At 51.8% G+C, this 18434-nt stretch overlaps 1 protein-coding gene across 3 annotated transcripts in view; it reads right to left on the bottom strand.

The window, feature by feature from the left end:
- The window catches only part of LOC126043555 (mucosa-associated lymphoid tissue lymphoma translocation protein 1-like), a 29953-nt gene extending 13322 nt beyond the window's left edge, over positions 1 to 16631 (bottom strand). Inside the window, exons 1-9 of one of the 3 annotated variants that reach the window (XM_049812161.1) lie at positions 16546 to 16631; positions 15773 to 15873; positions 15353 to 15471; positions 14868 to 15021; positions 14043 to 14221; positions 12452 to 12548; positions 10324 to 10350; positions 9304 to 9507; positions 3540 to 3717 (exon numbers count right to left, since the gene is read on the bottom strand). In XM_049812161.1, the coding sequence (XP_049668118.1) occupies positions 3540 to 3717; positions 9304 to 9507; positions 10324 to 10350; positions 12452 to 12548; positions 14043 to 14221; positions 14868 to 15021; positions 15353 to 15471; positions 15773 to 15782 (968 nt within the window). In that variant the 5' untranslated portion in view covers positions 15783 to 15873; positions 16546 to 16631. Of the gene's footprint in view, positions 1 to 3539; positions 3718 to 9303; positions 9508 to 10323; positions 10351 to 12451; positions 12549 to 13447; positions 13903 to 14042; positions 14222 to 14867; positions 15022 to 15352; positions 15472 to 15772; positions 16104 to 16545 lie in introns of those variants that run through there. The other 2 variants (XM_049812162.1, XM_049812163.1) reach the window with 2 other exon arrangements.
- Positions 16632 to 18434: the final 1803 nt, after the last annotated feature.

The raw sequence follows: 18434 nt of genomic DNA, 5'->3' as shown, positions 1-18434 counted from the left end.
CCCTGCCCTGCAAGCAAGCCTGGAGCTGTGGGTGCAACCACGCCATGCTATCAACACCTTTCTAGCTACTGATGCAGAGCACAGTGCTATGAGGGCTGCTATGGGGAGTATTAACTCCATCTCAGCCAGACCCAATACACCTTCTGAGGCTGGTTTTTAACAAATCCAGGCAGCAGCACAGTGCAGAGAACATACGGGTTCACTGTGGCCCAAGGGACGACTGTCCCTAAAGAAGTTAGAGGTGTGCACATAGCATGGCTACAGATCAGCTGCCTGTCCCGGGGGTCTGAGGTACCCCACAGGTCCCTTCCAGACCATGCACACTCCTTCTGCCCAAGGAAACCAAAGCACACTATGGCTAATACACCTCCAGATCTCACTGAGAGGTGGGATCAGGACATGCACCCAGGTCTCAAAGCCCAAGACTGGTCCCAGCACCTTGGTCTAGATGCAGCTCAATGAGCACAGACCCTGTTATTTCCAAAATCAGGTAAATCTGCAGTGATAGTCCGAGCTTCCACTGAAAAAGATATCATGGTTGTACTTAATAGCCAAGCCTTGCCCATCTTACTGCAGCCAGACTGAACAGCATGGGGACCAGCAGTCTCCAGTTTACACCAGTGACTTGGAGCTGTTCCCTATCACACAGGGGTAAGAGCTACGAACAGAGGCAGCGTTATTCTGTGTTAATCAATTCCAGCACAGTTTCCTGAGGCTGAAGTTGGCACGCTAAGAACAGAAGGGATGGTTGTATTGCCAGCAGCCAACATGTTACCTACTGCTGGTGGTGCAGTCTGGAGATGTTTAATGGCAGTATTCATCTGGCCTGTGTAAGTTTTCTAAAGATGATCAGAAGAGAAAATGTGGAGAAAGAGATATGCTTCTAAATATGAACACTGAGCAGAGAGATTTATCTGCTCCTCAGCTGCTCCTAAATGAATGCAGAAATCTGGGATTCCAGGTCCAAGGAGAAATGAGACATGGGATCCCAAAATAAACCATGGTCCTGTTGTCCCCATGCTGGGGACATCTACCCGATGCTGCACAGACACGAGTTGATGCAAACCTTTTGTGATGGCACCAGCAGGCATCCACAGCTCCGGCAAGGCCAGCTAGTGCCTGCAGTGGAAACGCTGGCTGTGATCCCCTGCCCCAGCAGAAGACAAACTTCAGCAGCGGCATTTCCAGACCGTGACCAAACACAGGGAGAAGCCTGACAGCGGAGAAGATGGCAGCGCTCCCTCCTGCTCCAGACCCAAAAAAAGTCTCAGTTACACAGCACATCTCATGCAATCTGTTTCTGATCTGCATCCCAGATAGGAGATGGTGTCCTCCTTCTGTCCTGAGTGGCACATGCTAGAAACCCTCATAAATCAGGGAACTCCTGGAAGAGGCAATCACATCCACCCAAAATCAGCACATAGATGTATGAGGCTACACACAGGGTCTGTGTTCCTGGTTCCTCCTCTGCTGAAGCTGAACATCTGCTACCACTTGGCAAAGGGGGATGTGTTTCTCATTGCCTTGGCATTTCTGATGCCAACATATGGGGTGAAGAGATACTCTGGTTGAGATCCCCCTTAGCACAGACACAGCTCCTCCCGGTTCATGTACGGCTGAGCAAACTGTTGACAGACTTGCAGCATCAGTCCAACCAAAAGGACATTGGGAAAGGGGGCCCCAGGAGCCTTGTTTTACAGAGCAGTGTAAACACACACAACTATGAAATCCAGACGCTTTGCTGAGCTGAAATGATGACTTCTTAAGAAAAATGAGCTCAGGAGAGAGCTTCTACAGCAATTCCTCACGAGCCTGGGGATAACACCTATTGCACTAAGTGCTATGGTTGCTGTGGGAAAGGGGAGGAAAGAAGTGTGAGGTTGGGGGAGGAGAGAGAAAAACAGCTGCACAACCATGCCTAAGCATCACAGAAGATCTCACACCGCATCCTTTTCCCAAAGCACTGTTAAGACTCCACTAAGCACAGAAACTGCTGGCAACACCAAGAAAGGAGACATCAGCTCAAAAGCTATTTCATAGATTGTCACCATTTGCATTAGCGATCCCTTTGGAGCCTCCATGTCGCTACGCTACCTCCCCATCATGCTCTGCCCTCAGATGGGCTACCAGCAGCCCAGAGGCATACTAGCCCAGCTCCACCAGTGCATCCATGAGAGCCAGGTGCTCCTGCTCAGCTGCACGCCGTCCCCTGCCTGGTATCATGCTGGAGAGAGCAGCAAGGTGCTGCCATGTGTGCTGGGGGAGCATTTGACAGTGCAGGGAAGCAACACGCTCTGCTCTCAGCAGCAATGGTGAGCAAGAAGGGAGAAAGGGGATGCTTCACTATGGGGCATTCAGGGCAGGTATCAAGGGACATCAAGCTCCAGCAATGCTGGCAACTCAGAGCTGTGGCAGCAGGGTAAGTTCCAGTGCAGCCAGCTTGTAAGCTATTCAAAGTGAGTGTTCCCACCTCTGCAGCAAAAAGGCTTCAAAGATTTAACATCTTTCCAGGGGCTGGCAGCTCTTTCAGGGCAGCGGTACCAAAATCCCTGTCGTCTTTCTGGTTCTTAGTGCATGAACCACAGAAAGAAGAGGGAGACTTTCCTGCATTTACCCTCCAGGTCTTTTCTGATCTGTAAATCTGCCTCAGGAGACTGAAATAAATGAACTAAGGACAGCTTCTACTGGAATAGTCTACGTACCTCTGCTGAAAACGGGCAAGTAGTAATTTTCTGCAGCCCACAAGCTGCAGGATAGAGATCTGCAGGCCAGGAGAAGATGATGAGCTTTCCACAGACAGAGGGAAAGAACTGATCTCTGACCTCAGCAGCAGCCTGGGTTCCACTTCAAGACATGACCACTTCAGAAGCATTTAAGGCCAGTAAAACCCAAGTAGCACAGCTTAAAATATTTTCCCCATTGTGTTGCACTCTTCTGACTGAGATGTCAACAAAAACACAGCCAGAAGAGAGGTGAGCTAAACAGTCCCAGCCTGAGCACGTGGGCAACACATACTGCGAAAGCCTGAGGTCAGCAAGATGCTGCTATGGCCTGCCAGGTCGGGTGGTTCAGTGCAGCAGGTTGAAACACAAAAAGACAAACCCTATGCTGAGTTTCAGCCAACAATTTATGCCAGGGCAGAGCCATCCCTCCACAGCCTTTAGGTGACTTGCCTGTATTTGCCAGGCTTCTTCACCCTGAAAAATCAAGGGAGGGTCGCCAGCCCCTTCTCTCCAGCAGATCTCAGGCAGCATCTGATGCTCTCTGCACCAAATACGTGACCAACTGGTCTTCTCAGGACATCCTGCAAGACCTGACGGTCTTGCCGATTTTATGAAACAGGCCGATAAACTTTGACAGAGGCCTGGTCTCAGCAGTACAACAGGGGATGTGGCCCCAGCAATCCATGGAAACACCCCACGTGGTTGTGTAGAAGCTCACTGCTGAAGCAGGGGCTGATGCTGGCAGCTGTTTCCCCCGACCCCTTGAAACATCATGCTCTGCCCATCCCTGGCAAGGAAGGGGAAAGAGCACCCTACCATTTCCTGCAGGTGTCCAGCAGGATGAGGTTCAGGGCCGTCTGCTGCTGCTGCATCTTCTGGAGAATCCTTTGCACGCTGATGCAGTTCTCAGGGGCGTAGGGTTGTGGAGCATCAACAGGGACCATGTAGTTCCTCCCTGAATGTTCATACCCATGCCCAGCATAGTAGAATATAGCTGAGAACCAGGAGAGAAGAAGATGAGTCATGATGTGAACCTGCAGGTCTATAACCAGCTACCATGGCCACATCCCACCTCCTGTCCTGAAGGGATACTGGTACAGGGCAGACCTAGACCAGCAGCACCTATGAAACTGGAGCTATGTTGACCTCACAATTTTGACTTTTTTCCAGTCCATTCCCTTCAGCAGAGTTGGAAGCAACCCTGAACTGTTTGTCAGGAGATCCCAAAGTCACTGGGTTTACACATTTCTGTAACCATCTGTGCTACAACACCCAAGGTAGGCATCTGCCAGGCTGAATACCACTTTTGCACAAAGTTTTGGTTAATCATCAGCTCTTTGCAAGAATATGACAACAGACAAAGTATTTTACCATGATGAAAAATACAATAACAGCCTTTTAAATGAGAAGATCTTCAGCTTCCTAGTTTTGGAGGAGAGACTAGCAATGGATTAGGTGATGGGAAACACTATCCAGATTTTAAAGGTCTGCCTGTATTTAAACATCTATAAGCTGGTGAAAAATGAGATAGAGACAGAGAGAGATGAGTTCTCCAGATGTCCAGAACATGTGGACCACATGCTTCAACAACCTCAGACCAGATACCCACCCCATAAGGCAGGAGAGGAGTCAGACTCATCCAGGTGTTGGTGGGAAGTCCAATACCCAGCAAGAATTTTGGTTTTGAGTTTTACTCCTAAGCACATGAAAAAGCTTATTAATGATTTCTGCCTTCACAAGAGATGGCAACATGGGGATATCCAGCTGGGAAAGCCAATGCTGAGGAGCTCGGCATGGCCCAAGCCGGTGCTTCTCTTTGACCCTCGTGTTTGACAATGGGCTTTCATTCTGCACACGGATCCCCATGTGGGCTGTAGCCTCCTGAAATGAAACTGCACGGTGGCTGGCTACCCCTTCCCAGCACTGATGCAACTGCTTGGGGGATGCTGGCGAAAGCCAACTCAGGGAACTGAAATGAGTTAAAAATAGCTCTGTGAGGTGACACAAACAGTTGCACTACCGCAACTGAGGGACAGTGAAGCACAAGAGGTCAGAAATTGGAACAAGTGGCTAAGAGGCAAAAGCAGGAGAAATTCTTCAGTCAGATTTTCTGACAAAGCCCACACTTCATCGAATAACCTCTCATCTATTTTCCCTCTACTGTTTCTGGCCCTGTAGTTCGCAGGACGCTTGCTTTGATCTCTGATGCTGCAAGGGATGCAGTGAATGGGGCAGGAGCTGAAGGACTGAAAGCATGATCTCATCATATGGAGGATGGAAAGCATGATCTCCTAGTAAAAAAGGCTTCAAGTCACCTTTGGTCTCCATTCTCAGGGGATGATGGAAAGTTACTCAAATGGCTGTTTTCACAGGTGCCCACAAGGTTTGGGTTTCTCTTCTTGTGGATCACCAGCCAAAGACAGTGAGCTCTGATTTGCAGAAGTTTTAAACTTTCATAATTTGCAAATCAAAGCCACAAAACCCTCCCAAGACTATAAAAGAGTATAAAACAGGAAGCTGCCTGGAAAAATCAGATGCAGACACTTCAGGTTTGGCCCCTCGAGTCATTGAGCACTGATGGCTTTCATCCCTCTGCCTCTCCTCCTGTACATGAAAGGGAGGTGATGACATCTGTTACCAGGCAGCATCACTGACACTTGGAAAAAACTGAAATATTACACAAAAGCCCACAAAGAATGATTCAATCATTAAATCTTCTAACTTTTGAGGTCTTTTTGTGCACCCTGAATGCACCGCCAAGTGCTCCCCATGCTATATAAATCACAAAGACTCGCGTTCAAATCAAAAAAGACATGAATTTCATGTCAGCTGAGCAACTTTGCAAACCTCTCCTGGACTTAATCTCTCCTCCTGAACAGGAAAGTCAACAATTTGCCTAGAGAAGCAAAGGGTTTTTTTATTCTGAGCTAACTTTTCAATGCTCTTCCCACATCTTGTGAGTCAAAACTGCAAATCGGAGACAAGCTCCCGAGTACCAAATTAAAAAGGGGAAGCTCCAGGCACTTCTTATAATAGAGGAAATGTCAGTATGTGTCTTAATTAAGGCATGACGGCATATTCCTAGTATTTCACTTGCAACTTTCTGCTCTCGTTGCACTTATGACATTATTTTTTTGACTCGGGACTTTTTAGGATGCTTGAAATAACATCTGGGGAGATTCCTCATTTGCCTGAGGCTTGCATAATTAGACCACTCAGGTGATGTTCAGGGCCTTCAAAAATTCTCTGCAGCTTTTCTAACAGGAGATCTGGAGGAAAAGCAGCCAGATGAGCCCCCACCTCCATACAGTGAATTAGAGAAGCCTTTGGATCACCTTGAACATGCAGCCATACAATGCTCCTGTGCCTGAAAACGAAGCCAGTTTTTGCTCTGGGCTTGAGAAATCTCAGAGAAAGTTCAATAATAAGAAGGACAAAGTCCTGCAGTGGGGCAGATAAACCCAGGCAGCATTTTGGCTGGGGCTGAGTACTGGCTGAGCAGTAAGCCTGGAGATAAGGACCTAGGGTCACAGCAGGACACCATGCTGAAGATGAGCCAGATTTGACTGGTGGCAGAGCTACACTAGGAGATGCAGGATCACCAGGAAAGCTGTCACCACTCTCCTTGGACCTGAGTAGACCCCACTTAGATCCTGTGTCCAGTTTTAGGGACCTCAGTTCAGGAGGAAGGTGAAGAAGCTCGAAAAAGGCCAGCAGAGGCTATCAACATGTTGGGGCCCAGGGCCTGGGAGGAGAGGGGGTAGGAGCTGGGCTGGGATGGTCTGGAGACGTGGAGGTGGAGGAAGGTCTAATAACAGCCTACAGTTCCTGGAGGAGCAGTTACAGAGACAACAAAGCCCAACTCTCCTTGTTGGCATGGACCATACAACATGGGGAAACAAATACCAATACATGGAGGGTCATGTTTGACAGGAGGAAAGACTTCCCTGGAGAGTGGTGCAGCTTGGGACAGGCAGGTGGATAAGTCAGCGACTCCATGCCTGGAAGTCTTCAAGACCTGATAAGGAGAGCCACAGCCAACCCTGACCTCATGTTGATGACTCCAAAGTCCCTTCCCACCAAACCCTGTAGGAGTGTAAATCACAGACAGGTCAGTAAGGACACGCAAGGGAGGGCCAGCCATCCAGAGAGTCCTGCAATAAGAAAGAGGGCTAGGGAGGTCAGGCACATCTTCTTCAGCTCTTATCAGCATCCTGAAGCTAAATAAAACTCTAGAAGCAACAACAAGCACCATGCTCAAACACTAACCCACATGGCTACGTCCTCTCTTCTGATCTGCACCAGCAGAAAGATGCATGAATGCCCCAGCATCTCTGCTGCTGGAGTTAAACTTCAGAAGACAGCCAGCCTCACTTCTCGGGCTTGCTGACAGGTGGGTCTGTGTTAGACCACAGCCTCTCACTTCAGCCCAGTGATAGTCTTTCACCAGTCAGCCCTCTCCTCCCAGCTCCCTGCTTCACTCTGTATGTCCACACAAAGCTCTCTTGACTTCAGCTGTGGTGGTTGCTATGCAGGAGATGGCATCTCCAGGTTCCTCGAGCAAGAAAAAACAGGCAGAAGCACCAGGATGCCTCTGTGCAGGTGCATGTCTGACACACACACGTGGATGTACAGGACTGGCTATCACAGGCACCCCTGGAGTCTTTGTGGTTTTAACAGGCTGCCTACATTGATTCCTGGAGCTGCTGTCTCACCACTATCTTCCCATGCATATGACTTAGGTGAATCTTAAACCTCTCAGTCAGTTTGAGATGTTTATCCTGGAGCTAGTGCCTTGAAAAATTGATACATAAGGTTTAGGAGGAGTTGTTAGATTCTTCTAAATGTGTTTTTATTAACAAGACAAGTTAATTTCAATGATTTGTACTCCACCTGGTTCTTTTAATTCTATGTAAGGAAAACAGTTGAAGAAATGCTGGAAGATAGATCACACCGAGAGGCACCACACTTCAGATGGGGCAATCAGCAGGCAGACTGACCCAACGCCCCACCATTAAGTCTGGATGCCACCAATTATGGCAAGAGTCCTGAACTCAATCATGCTGCTGGGACCAGCCTGTGCTGGGGTTCACTGCCTCCAAATAATAGTAAACCACTCAGCTTAGAAAGCTGTAAAGAAAACCACCATCCGGAGCAGGCTATGCCTAGCAAACACTTGAAGCTTATCAAGGTTCAGTAACTCAGCTGTTAATGTTTTCCTTGCCAGTACACAAAATCAATTTTGCCAGGAAGGATCAGCAGCCACGAATGCAGAAAAGCACTAGAAGTTTAAATAGGGCATGATAGCATTAAACATTTGCCATTTTCAAATCTTTTTTCTCTCCAATGCTTACAAAAACAAGGGACGTGCCATGGATAAAATGCCATTTGGTCCTCACACACCACAGATAGAGGGTAGAAATGGCAGCAGTGTGGGAAAAGCATAGCAGCCCCCAGGGATGACTCTGGCCTGGGAAAGGAGGTAAAGCCTGAGATGCAAGGGGATTTCAGAGAGCAACCACAAAAGGAAGCTGCAAGTGAAGTCATAGGAATATGCTGTCATCAGATGACGCACTTGGCCGGAGTGGCAACAACTATGTACTGCTCTCCCCTGCCAGCTCAGCCTCCCCAAGTGAGGCAGTGCTTCCTGGAACGAGGTGGCTTTGCAGCATTTCACTTGTGGCCATGTCCCTATCCATTGCACAAACTCTAAACCTCATGCTGAGTGCTGGGCTGGAATTGGCTTACGCTGATTTTCACTGTCTGAGTGCCCTGGTATGCCACGCAGCTGGGAGGGCAGTGAAGATAAGCCTCGTGCTGAGGTTTGGAAGCAAAAAAAAACATCTGCAAGGTGTTTTCAGGGTATCTGTTGGGCTGAGAGAATCTCAGAAACCCCAAAGAAGCCACTTTCACCAGCAAGTCTGAACACCTGCTTTAAGACCCACGGGATCTGCTGGTTGGTTTTGTGTTTGAGGAATGTTCCCTGCTGAGAACAGTGTGCGATAAGCTCAAAGCCCAACCTCAAAGCCACCTGCATGTGGGAATGCTTTCTGCAAAAAGACTGTCAGAGGCCCAAATTAGACCATCAGGAAAGAGAAACAAGGACATCATGGCCAGCTGTAGCCGTCACAGCTCAGAAGGAGCTCCCCTCCTCACAAAGGAGAGTGGTGGGGGCAATCAACAGACAATCTCCTTAATTCTGCCATCTAAGGCAAAATCAAAACACCTTCTCCCATTCGCCATCAGAAGTGCTGGCTCCCCAAAACCTCAGCATGAGACCATGTTGTTGGAGTTGGAGGTGAGCCACGTGATGGAGAAACACCTACTTTGCCTGCCTGTAACCTGGCCAAAACTGAACGGCATTTATCTAGGGAATTCTGCCAAGCCTGGCACTACTGCAGACTGTACTGCAAGTCTCCCTTGTCCCCCACAAAGGAAAGTTCAGTTTCTTATCTTTTAATTCAACAGCTGTTCAGAAAATTGCCAAATGCCTGCTCCTCCCTGGCATCGACTGCTGCTACCTGCACATCGGCTGCTGCCGGCTCAGCACTGGCAGATAGCTGGGCTGGCTTTGCCTTACCATAGACTCCCTTCCCCAGGAGCTGCAGGAACCGACTGACTGCTGTCACCATCTCAGCCTTGTTCAGATCCAGAAGGGAGACAACCTGGAAGCCCAGCTGCTCCAGAAGACGACTCAGCTCAAACACGTCCGTGACGGGAGCCATGAGGTTGGGGTGATGCTGGTAGCGATTGTTGCCCACTAAAAGTGCTATCTTGCCTGTAGCTAAAAGAAACACCAGGTGACAAAGCTGTAAATGCTCAGCAGGAGGCAAGGTCTCACCTCCTTCTGTTGGAGTGAGGATACAGGAAATCTTTTCCTACATCTAGGCAGGAAGGACAGACCCTACACTGCTACAAGCCCGGAGTGCCCTCCGGAAAGCCCTTGGATTTCTGAACACTTTGACAAAATACACAAACCATCATTTTGAAAGAAAGACTTCAAAAGTTTTCACTTGGCAGCCAAAATCCCAGAAGTGCAGAAGGATCTGTGCTACTGAGGTTATTCGGCACCTGCCCTACCACAACCACAGGTCTTGCGTGCCAGCGGTGCCTGGGAGAAGGATGCACTAAGCCAGGCTAAGAGGTCCTTTCACCCACAGGGCTGAAGGAGAGAAACATCGGATTCCTGCTTTCATTTTATGCCCACCTTCCACGGTAGGAAAACCAGATTTATGGCACTCAGCAGAGGTGGGAGCAAGGAACTTTGCCCTGCTTCGAGGAGGTATTTCAAGGGAAAAGGTGTCATGTGAACAACACTTTTAAACTCATTTGGTGGGCACAGAGGTCAAGACTGGGTTACTCATTAGGCATAATCTTACTCCACTTGCTAAGACTGATCAGGGCTTGGCAGGGGATGGGACTCATCCTGTGCCTTGCAGCTCCGATCCCAAAAGCCCAGAGCCTGTGACAATATGGGCATAAAGGCTTGAAGCGGTCTCTGCAGGAAAAGCACTCCTATGCACTGTCCTCCCATCCACCCTGGAGCTTGGCTTTTAATTAAGGGAGTAATTGCTCAAGAAGAAGAGATGACAGTACTCACCAAAATACTTTTCAGAGCGACTTGTACCTGGAAAAAAAGAGGGAAATGATAAGTCTGTGCCCAGCACCCAGAGCCCCAGTGCCAGCTCCCATCGCAGGTCTGAAACCAGGTCCAACATCCCCCAGCAATGCAAAGCTGGGTCAAACACCGCAGAGCATTGGCACAAGCAACACTCCTCAGGCAAGTTCTTCACCGCCTGACTGCTAACCTTAAAGACCATGGTCTGGTGATTTTAGGAGGATTTATGAAAGCCTGCCTGATTTATGGAATCCTGAGCAGCTGGGAAGCACAGCTTGGAGAAGGGGCAGGCCAGGGGAAGGAGCGCCAGCGTGGAGGAGCTCGCACCCATCAGCAGGTCCGCGGTACTCATACCAGCCCTGCCTGGGCTGCCGCGCTTCCCGAGGGGACTTGCCCACTCCCTTGCTGCAGCGGAACCAAAGAAAACACGACTCAAGGTTGACATAAGCTTCAAAACAGAGAGCTTCTCCCCATGAGTCGTCAGTGCAGAGGAAGCCTCTTGTTTGCTTTTGATTGCGGTAATATTCCCACCACCCTGCTTTGCCTTTCCATGCCTTTTAGCACCCCAAATGTGACTCACTTTCACGAGCTCCCCAAGCTCTCCTTCCTGAGCGCTCCCAGCCTCTTAAAATCATCACTACCCTAATAGCTCCAGCTTTTCCTATTTAAATTAAAAATTAAAAAAAAGTCCAGCCCAGAAGAAAGCCCTAACACCCTACAGGCTCTAAAAAAAGAAATTAAGAGCATATTTTTAATTGCATAAATCTCATCGGTCTGGAAGACCTTGAGCACCTGAACCAGTGTTGCTCATGCACCAGGGATGCCTGGAAAGCCATCAGAACAAGCCCATTCATCCTTTTCTGCCTGTGACAGAGCTGCCTGTTGCATGTTAAAGCTACTCAGCTGTAACATTTTGAACCCAACCCAATCCGGTGCCCCCTTCTCACTGCCTGTCCCCCCTGGATGCTGTTTTGCCAGCTGCAAGGAGGCAGGGAGAGCACTCTGGCTATACAGGACCAATCTGCACTCTGGAGCAATTTTAAAGCTAACCTAGAAGGTGACATGAGAAGCTTATGGCATAGAAAAATCTCTAGATGGAGTAAAGAGCCAGCAAAGCTAGCCTGTGCTACTCTTCTTCCACAGCAGGGCAAAGGCAGAAAGCCAAAGTGGCCATCATACCGAAGGTGGAGCATGCCCGAGGCTCTAGGGACCCATCTTCTCCCCGGGATCTGTCAGCTCACACAGCATCAGGCCTGGGCTGCCAGCCCAAGGGACCTAAACCTTCCCAAAATAAACTCTCTCCAGCAATATGCATCTGAGTGCATCACTTCATCTCAGCAAGGCTGTAAATGAGTCTTAGCATGGGAGCTTGCTGCAATTTGGCTGAGGAGCTATTAAACCAGCACTTTGGCAAGGCAAGAAAACCACAGCAAGCACCTGAGAACACTCAACCTGCCCTAAGGTGGCAGGTTTCTGACAGACTGCAGAACCCAGCAGCATCCCACACTGCAATATAGTGGATCACTGGGTTTTGGCTTTTTTTCTTTTACAGACACTGCTTCCCTCGCTACCTCTGAACCCCATTATCAAGGAATCCTATTTATCACAGTCTGACGGACGCCTGTGCCCGCCGCTCAGCAGGGCTTGCGCAGCTCTGCTGAGATCATCATATCCAGTATATCCAGGGTGTGAAATTGCGGTCTGCAGGCTGTTCCTGTGACAGCTGCCACAGGACTGCCAGGACACTCCAGCTTCCCTGCAGAGTCCCATGCTACTTCTCTACTCTGAAGTCTCTTACCTTTGGCTCCCTGCAGAAGCAGTGTTTAAAACTGGTGGCCTTTCTTTTTGCTAATAAAAGTGTGCAAGATCTGTCCAAGCCAGGGGAAGGTGCAAGTATCAGAGCCACACATCCTACTTCTCCTAATACCATGCCCCAGAGCCCAGCTTCCCCTGCACCAATTGAGCCGCAGGGTAACACACCAGCACTGGGCTCCTTGCTCACCAGCTCGGCACTTCCAGGCAACAGAACTAAATCCATTTATGCCCTCTAATTAGTTTTCATGCTAGAAGGTGATTTGCAGCAAAGCAGACGTGGGTTGGCTCTGCTCACCTACGTGAATATCCACGGCGTTGGTCCAGTGCTCTCCATGGCTATTGGAGGCACAGCAGAGGTATGTGCCGGAGTCACTGATCTTTGCATGGGTGATCTAGACAGATCAAAAGTTAAATCACATTATTCATGGTGAAAGTGTGCAATCCCCTGCCAGTGTCTGCCAAAGGCACCCGTGTTCCTGGAATAAAAAGTCTTTTTTCTTGCTGTTTGCTGAGTCCTCATTGCTTGCCTCACAAAGCCAAGATTTCCCATGACTTTTGTCTTTCTAAGAAGCTCAGTAAGGCCATGTGCTAAAGTCTGCTGATGACCCCAGCTTCTAGAGCGCAAGAATCCTCTGCCCAAATGCCTTCCCTTCTTTCTCCAGCAGCCCCGAAACCCTCTGTCATAGGCATACTCTGCCTTAAGAGCCACACTGGGAGAATGCTGCCTGGCCAGCATCAGAAGGTTGCCCGTTTTTCCTCTTAGATGACATTTTCTAGATTTCTGGTCATGCCCATTGCTCTCTTCTGGCAAGTTTTCTACTCTTATCCATCTCTCTTGATGCGGGACAAGAATCAGAACAGTACTGGCTGGCGAGGACCTTTGTGGTTTTCCAGCCCAGGCTCCTGGTCAGAGAGGAACATAAGCCACCACTGGGTCAGGCTGGCCATAGCTTTGTCTAGTCGAGTACTGAAAACCTCCAAGGACAGAGATCTCGCTGCTTTTCTGGCTCCGGTGCAGCACCACCCATCTCCAAATGAAGAACCCCTTCCAAATCTCCAGCCTGAACTTCCCTGTGAAAAGTGCAGTCTGAGGCCACTGTCTGCTGTAATATCATCTACCACTACTGAGAAGAGATTGGATGTCTTGTCTTTGTTACCCTTCACGCAATGCCCCAGAAGGAAATCTGCCTTTCTTGCTCCAAGAAGACAGCACTGATTTAAATTCAGCCAGTGACCCAAAATAAACCCAGACTTTTTGCTGTGTCCCTGACCCTTTTCTGTCGGGACTAACCACTTTTCCTTCTAGCCCTCCTGAAGGCAGACAGCACTCATGCAGCTCCATCACTCCACAGTCCCCTGCGCAGACATACAATAGCTGTTCTTGTGCCACTGCTCCAAAAAGGCACAAGAGACGTGCTGAGAGCCCTTGACGCATCTATCAATCCATTACTTCTTAGAGAAATATCCACAGTTTTGAAAGAAGCCCATAAAACGTATTCCCTCTTCACCCAGAGTCCTTCAGTCAGCTATCGAAGCAACAGGGGTGATACGTGGAGTGCTTTCTCACAACTCTGCAACGTGGCAGAGAAAGATGAGCACGAGGAGGCTTCTCACGGGCTGGAGAGATGGGGAGGACAGGCAAGGAGAGACTGCTTTCTGCTGGCATTCACCTGCTCATACAGATCAAAGCATACCCAAATCTTGACAGGCAGATATGAGACAGGCTTAAGGACTGCCACCTCTCATGTTCAGGATGACAATAACACAATTTTCAGCAGTCTCTGCAAGGCTTCTGAGGCTCTCCCATGCCCACCATCCAGCAACGAGCTTCTCCCATCACCCACCTCAGCAGCCAATGTTTCTGAACTATCCCAAGGCAACGTTACCCAGAGTTTTTTTTTCTTCTGGTGTTCCAGCAGGTTCCCATTCCGGTACCACTGGTAGCTGGGGGCTGGGACCCCCATGGCAGCACACTGCAGCTGTAGCGGCTTCCCCACTTCCACCCTCTGCTCGGTGGGGTTGAGGACGATGACCGGTTCTCCTTGCCAGAGCTGAGGGGGCAGTCCTGTAAAGCAGTGACACAGAATTGGTCCTCCCTCCGCATGGACAGAAAACAATGGTCATTTTTTTCACCCTGTGAAAGACCCTGTGCATACTGCCAGAAAACTGAGCTTTTTTCCATCCACCTGCACCAAGAGATGCTGTCCCATAGGATGACTGCGGTTGCAGCATCACTACTGCACCTTTCTGCTTTGGGAGCGACAGTAAACGACATACCAAAGCCCTGCCTCTAGCTTCCCAAACCTGATGCTTGCCCTGTCCTGCCAAGCATGCAGTCAATGTGCTGAGGTCAACCACACCCAGAGTTATTTTTGCTCAGCCTTGAAATAGCCAGATTGCTTCTTCCAGCCCCTCTGCCCAAGGCAAACCGGCAAACACCCAGTATAACTCTGGGAAACCTACAGCAAGTGATCAGCAGGAGGAGCAGGTACATACAGCCGGAGTTATTGGGACCATGACAGGGACCTGAACCATCCAGAGGATGGATGCAGAGGTCTGGCTTAGACCTGCAGACTCGTGTCGCTGGAGAAATCTTTCTGTATTACAATTTTTGAGCTGGAACAACACACTGCCCTGAGAACCACACAGGATCACTGTTGCAAGGGTGGGTGAAGCGTAAAATACAGACAAGCTAGAAGACACACTCCTACCTCTGGCAACACACTGATGGACCTCCACCTTCACCCAGTCGGAGAAAACAGCATTTTTGTTGAGGTCATTGATTCTGCAGGTGTAGAGCTGGGTCTGCTGTGCAGTGATGGGCAAGTCTTGCTTGGTGGCACCAGGAATCTGGCGGCAGATAGACTAAGGGGAAAACACGGGTGGTGGGCCACAAGTTCCCCCTCATCGCTGGTAGAAGGCGGCACCAGCAGGCCCCTTGTAAGAGCAGAAAAAGCAGAAATCCCTGGTTTCCTCCCCTCCTCCAGCTGCAGGGCTGCAGGAGAAGTAGCTTTTCCATTGCACGCCCCTGACCCCAGCATCTGCCGAAGCCCTCGGCATCCACGCACATCCTATCCCCCTCTCCTTCTAGCCTCCTGGTTCCCACCAGCTCTGCCCACAGAAGGCCAGCTCCACCACCGTGGGCAGGGACCTAGCCTGGTGCCCCACTCAGGGCCGCCTCTGCTCCCACCGTTACCTGGTGCTGACAAAACCACTGGTACCGCAGTGATGTGCGTCCCTCGGCTCTGCACCGCAGGGTGAAGGAGTATCCCACAGGGATGGAGACAGAGACCGGCTGCTCGGTGATCACAATGGCTGTGGAGAAACAGGACGCGGAGGTGGAAACAACCCAGCAGGCAAAACCCAGGGGTTGGCTCCCAGCTGGTGGCCAGGCACACCGGAGCTGCAAGAGGGGGGCCCCAGCACCCATCCCAGGAGGAAGGGAGACTCGGAAATGGGGAGATGCTCGGCCTCCCGTGCCCAGGGGATGCCACCAGCCTTTTTTGGGTGGTCCCTTGGGGCCCAAACGCACGACCGGCACTTCTTGCGCCGCAGGGCAAGGGGAGGGGGGATCGCCCAGGCCCAGCTGCCCGCTGGCCCCCCGGCAGCCTCTCACCTTCCTGCATCGCTTCGCCGGCGGCTCCTTCCCGGCCTCAGGGGCCGCCGGCCAGGCCCTCGGCGGCTCCTCTCCCGGGGAAGCAGCAGCAGCAGCAGCGCCTGCGGCGGGCGGGACAGCAGCGCTCGGAGCTCAGACGGGGGCGGGAGGGGGCGGCTCGGGCCCGTCCAGCCGGCACGGCGACGGGCGGGCACGGCGGCCTCCGGGTCCGGGTAGGCCGGGCTCCAGGCTCTCCGCTTGGCCGGGCCGGGGCCTCGGCGGGCTCCCCCCCCCCCCCCCGCCCCAGAGCGGAGCGGGGCCGGGCCGCGGCCCCCGCGCTCCCCTGCCGCCAGCCCCCTGGCCCGGGAAAGGCCCCGCCGCGCCGCACTTCCGCGCCGCCGGGCCCGCCCCGCCGCCACAGCCAAACCGCGCGGGGCGGCACCGAACGCCGCCGGGGCTGCCCCTCGGCAGCGCCCGGCCCGCTCCGACGGGGACGCCGCAGGAGGCGCCCCTCGCTCGGGTACAAGGCTACCCCTACCTCCCCTGCCCACGGGTGTCCTCGCCCCTTCCCCGCAGGCGACCTCGCCCCCATCCCTGCAGCCGTCTTCACTCACATCCCCAGCGGTGCCCTCACCCCAGCCCCACGGGTGTCCTCTCCCCCAGCCCCACGGGTGTCCTGTCCTCCCCACGGGTGTCCCCACGACCACCCTTGCTCTCCTCACCCCCACAGCCACTCTCACCCCCTCCCCACGGCCGCCCTGCCCGCCGGCCTCACACCCCGCGGCTGCCCTCACCTCTCTGCCAGGGGCCACAGGCCCCAAGGCTCATGGTGGAGCCACAGCTCCGCTGTTCCTTGCTCCACCGGGCGAACAGAAACCCCACGGGGCCTCTTCCTCCGAGAAATCCCCGCCGGCTGGGCCAGGCATCACGAGGGCCCCGGGGGAAGTGGCGCTCGGCCAGCCCGCCCGGAGGTTGCACAAGCCCATCCGGGATGGGGCAGAACTGGGATGGCTGGGGGTGGCCCGCTCCCACAGGGGAGACGACGTGGCGGTGAGCGTCGGGACCTTCATTTGCAAAGTCAGGGCAAGTAACGTCAGGCTCGTTAAACCAAAACTCTTCACCTTTCAAGAGACGGGAGGACTACGTGGAAAGGAGCTGGAAGTGGCGAATGGCGAGGACGGAGGGTGACCAGAGAGTCATTTGTTGTCGTTCCCGAAGAACTCTGAAGTGACTGGGCAGGGAGTGTGACGCAAAGCCAAGGGGACGAAGCGGGTCTGGGCTCAGGACTGCAGGGGCCTCACTGACTGGTTCCCAGCCCCGGGACCGACCAATTCCCACCAGGCTGGCTTCTCCCCAGGCCAATGGTCCTGGGCAGCAGGTCCCCATGGTGCCAGGAGTGACGGGGACCAGGATTTCAGCAGAAGGGCGACCACAGACTATCTGGAGAAGAAACTGTGAGAGGGACTCTTGCTCCCTTGTTGATATTTCTCTCCCCCGGGGCTGCAGCAGTGGCAATGAAGGGGGCCGACCAAGGAAAAGCAAGGCCATCAGGGATGTCTCTCCCAGGTGCCTTCAGTGGCAGTGTGGGAGGGCGCAGGCAGGTCTCCAGGATGGTGGAGAGGAGTTGTGGCTGAGAGCGGTCAGGGATCACCTCCACAGGGTTCCCTAGGGAACCCAGGGCAAAGCTGAGCCATGCCATAGGGTTGGAGGGACTAAGCAAGGCTGAGGGATGCACCTCTACCTGCTGCTTTTCTCTTACAAGGGGTGGGGAAGAAGATGGTAGGAAAAAGCCAAACCCAACGCAGCTGGTGTATGGAGGAAGGATTTTCTCCCTCTGCATCCTTTCCTCTGTGCAGGATGGGACAGTCATGCTGTGCTCCTGCAAAAGTAGAAAAACGTGCTACACCCTGTCCATCCAATACAATCCAGAGCAATCCCTGCTCCTACAGGGACTGGTCCTTTCCTTTCCTGGATACAGGGAAGGTGATGCTTAGCATAGACTCATAGGACTTTTCGTTGTGCTCATCTCCCCAGATCACACAGACCCTCCTTTTTCTCAATTTCTACAGGGTCCAGCCAAGCATTTGGAAATACACCCTTGCAGGTTTGAAATAGACATATTAATGGATTGCAAATGAAGGTTCTGGCTGAGTATGTGCCAGTAGCTCCATGTCATGCCTGTGATGCAGAGTTATTATAAATGCAGTGTGGGTAGCTAATAAAAATGATCATTAAATTAACCCCAGCACTCTCCCAGAGCTAAAGATGACACTTCTGGTTGATGCAGCATCTCTTCAAACAGCCGGTGGTTGCTGCGTTCCCCACAGACTGCTTCTCTGGACTTCAGAGAGAGCATCCTCCATCAAATACCTAGACAAAAAGTCCATCGTACTTGTCCTCTGTAAGAGCCCCTGCCCTGGCACAGTCTGCATGAATATTTGGTGAAGAACCAGGGGAGAGAGCCTGCTGACATCATGTTGGAGAGCAGGAAGAAGCCTGTGATTTTAGAAAGGGCGGATCCTATGGGTACGCGTGCAGGGTGGGAAAGGGAAGGATATATTCTGTGAGAGGAGTAAGAAAACATCTGCGACTCTCGCTGTGAGTCAGTGCTGGATTTTCAGGCAGCAGAGGAAAGCTTTGCTAACAAGAATTGAAGCCTTGTGGCTAACTGCCTTAGGCTTCA

Source organism: Accipiter gentilis, chromosome 10 (genome assembly GCF_929443795.1).
Source record: "Accipiter gentilis chromosome 10, bAccGen1.1, whole genome shotgun sequence".
NCBI lineage: Eukaryota > Metazoa > Chordata > Aves > Accipitriformes > Accipitridae > Astur > Astur gentilis.
Note: the sequence above shows the minus strand (reverse complement) of the source record. Positions and strands in the feature narration are given on the sequence as shown.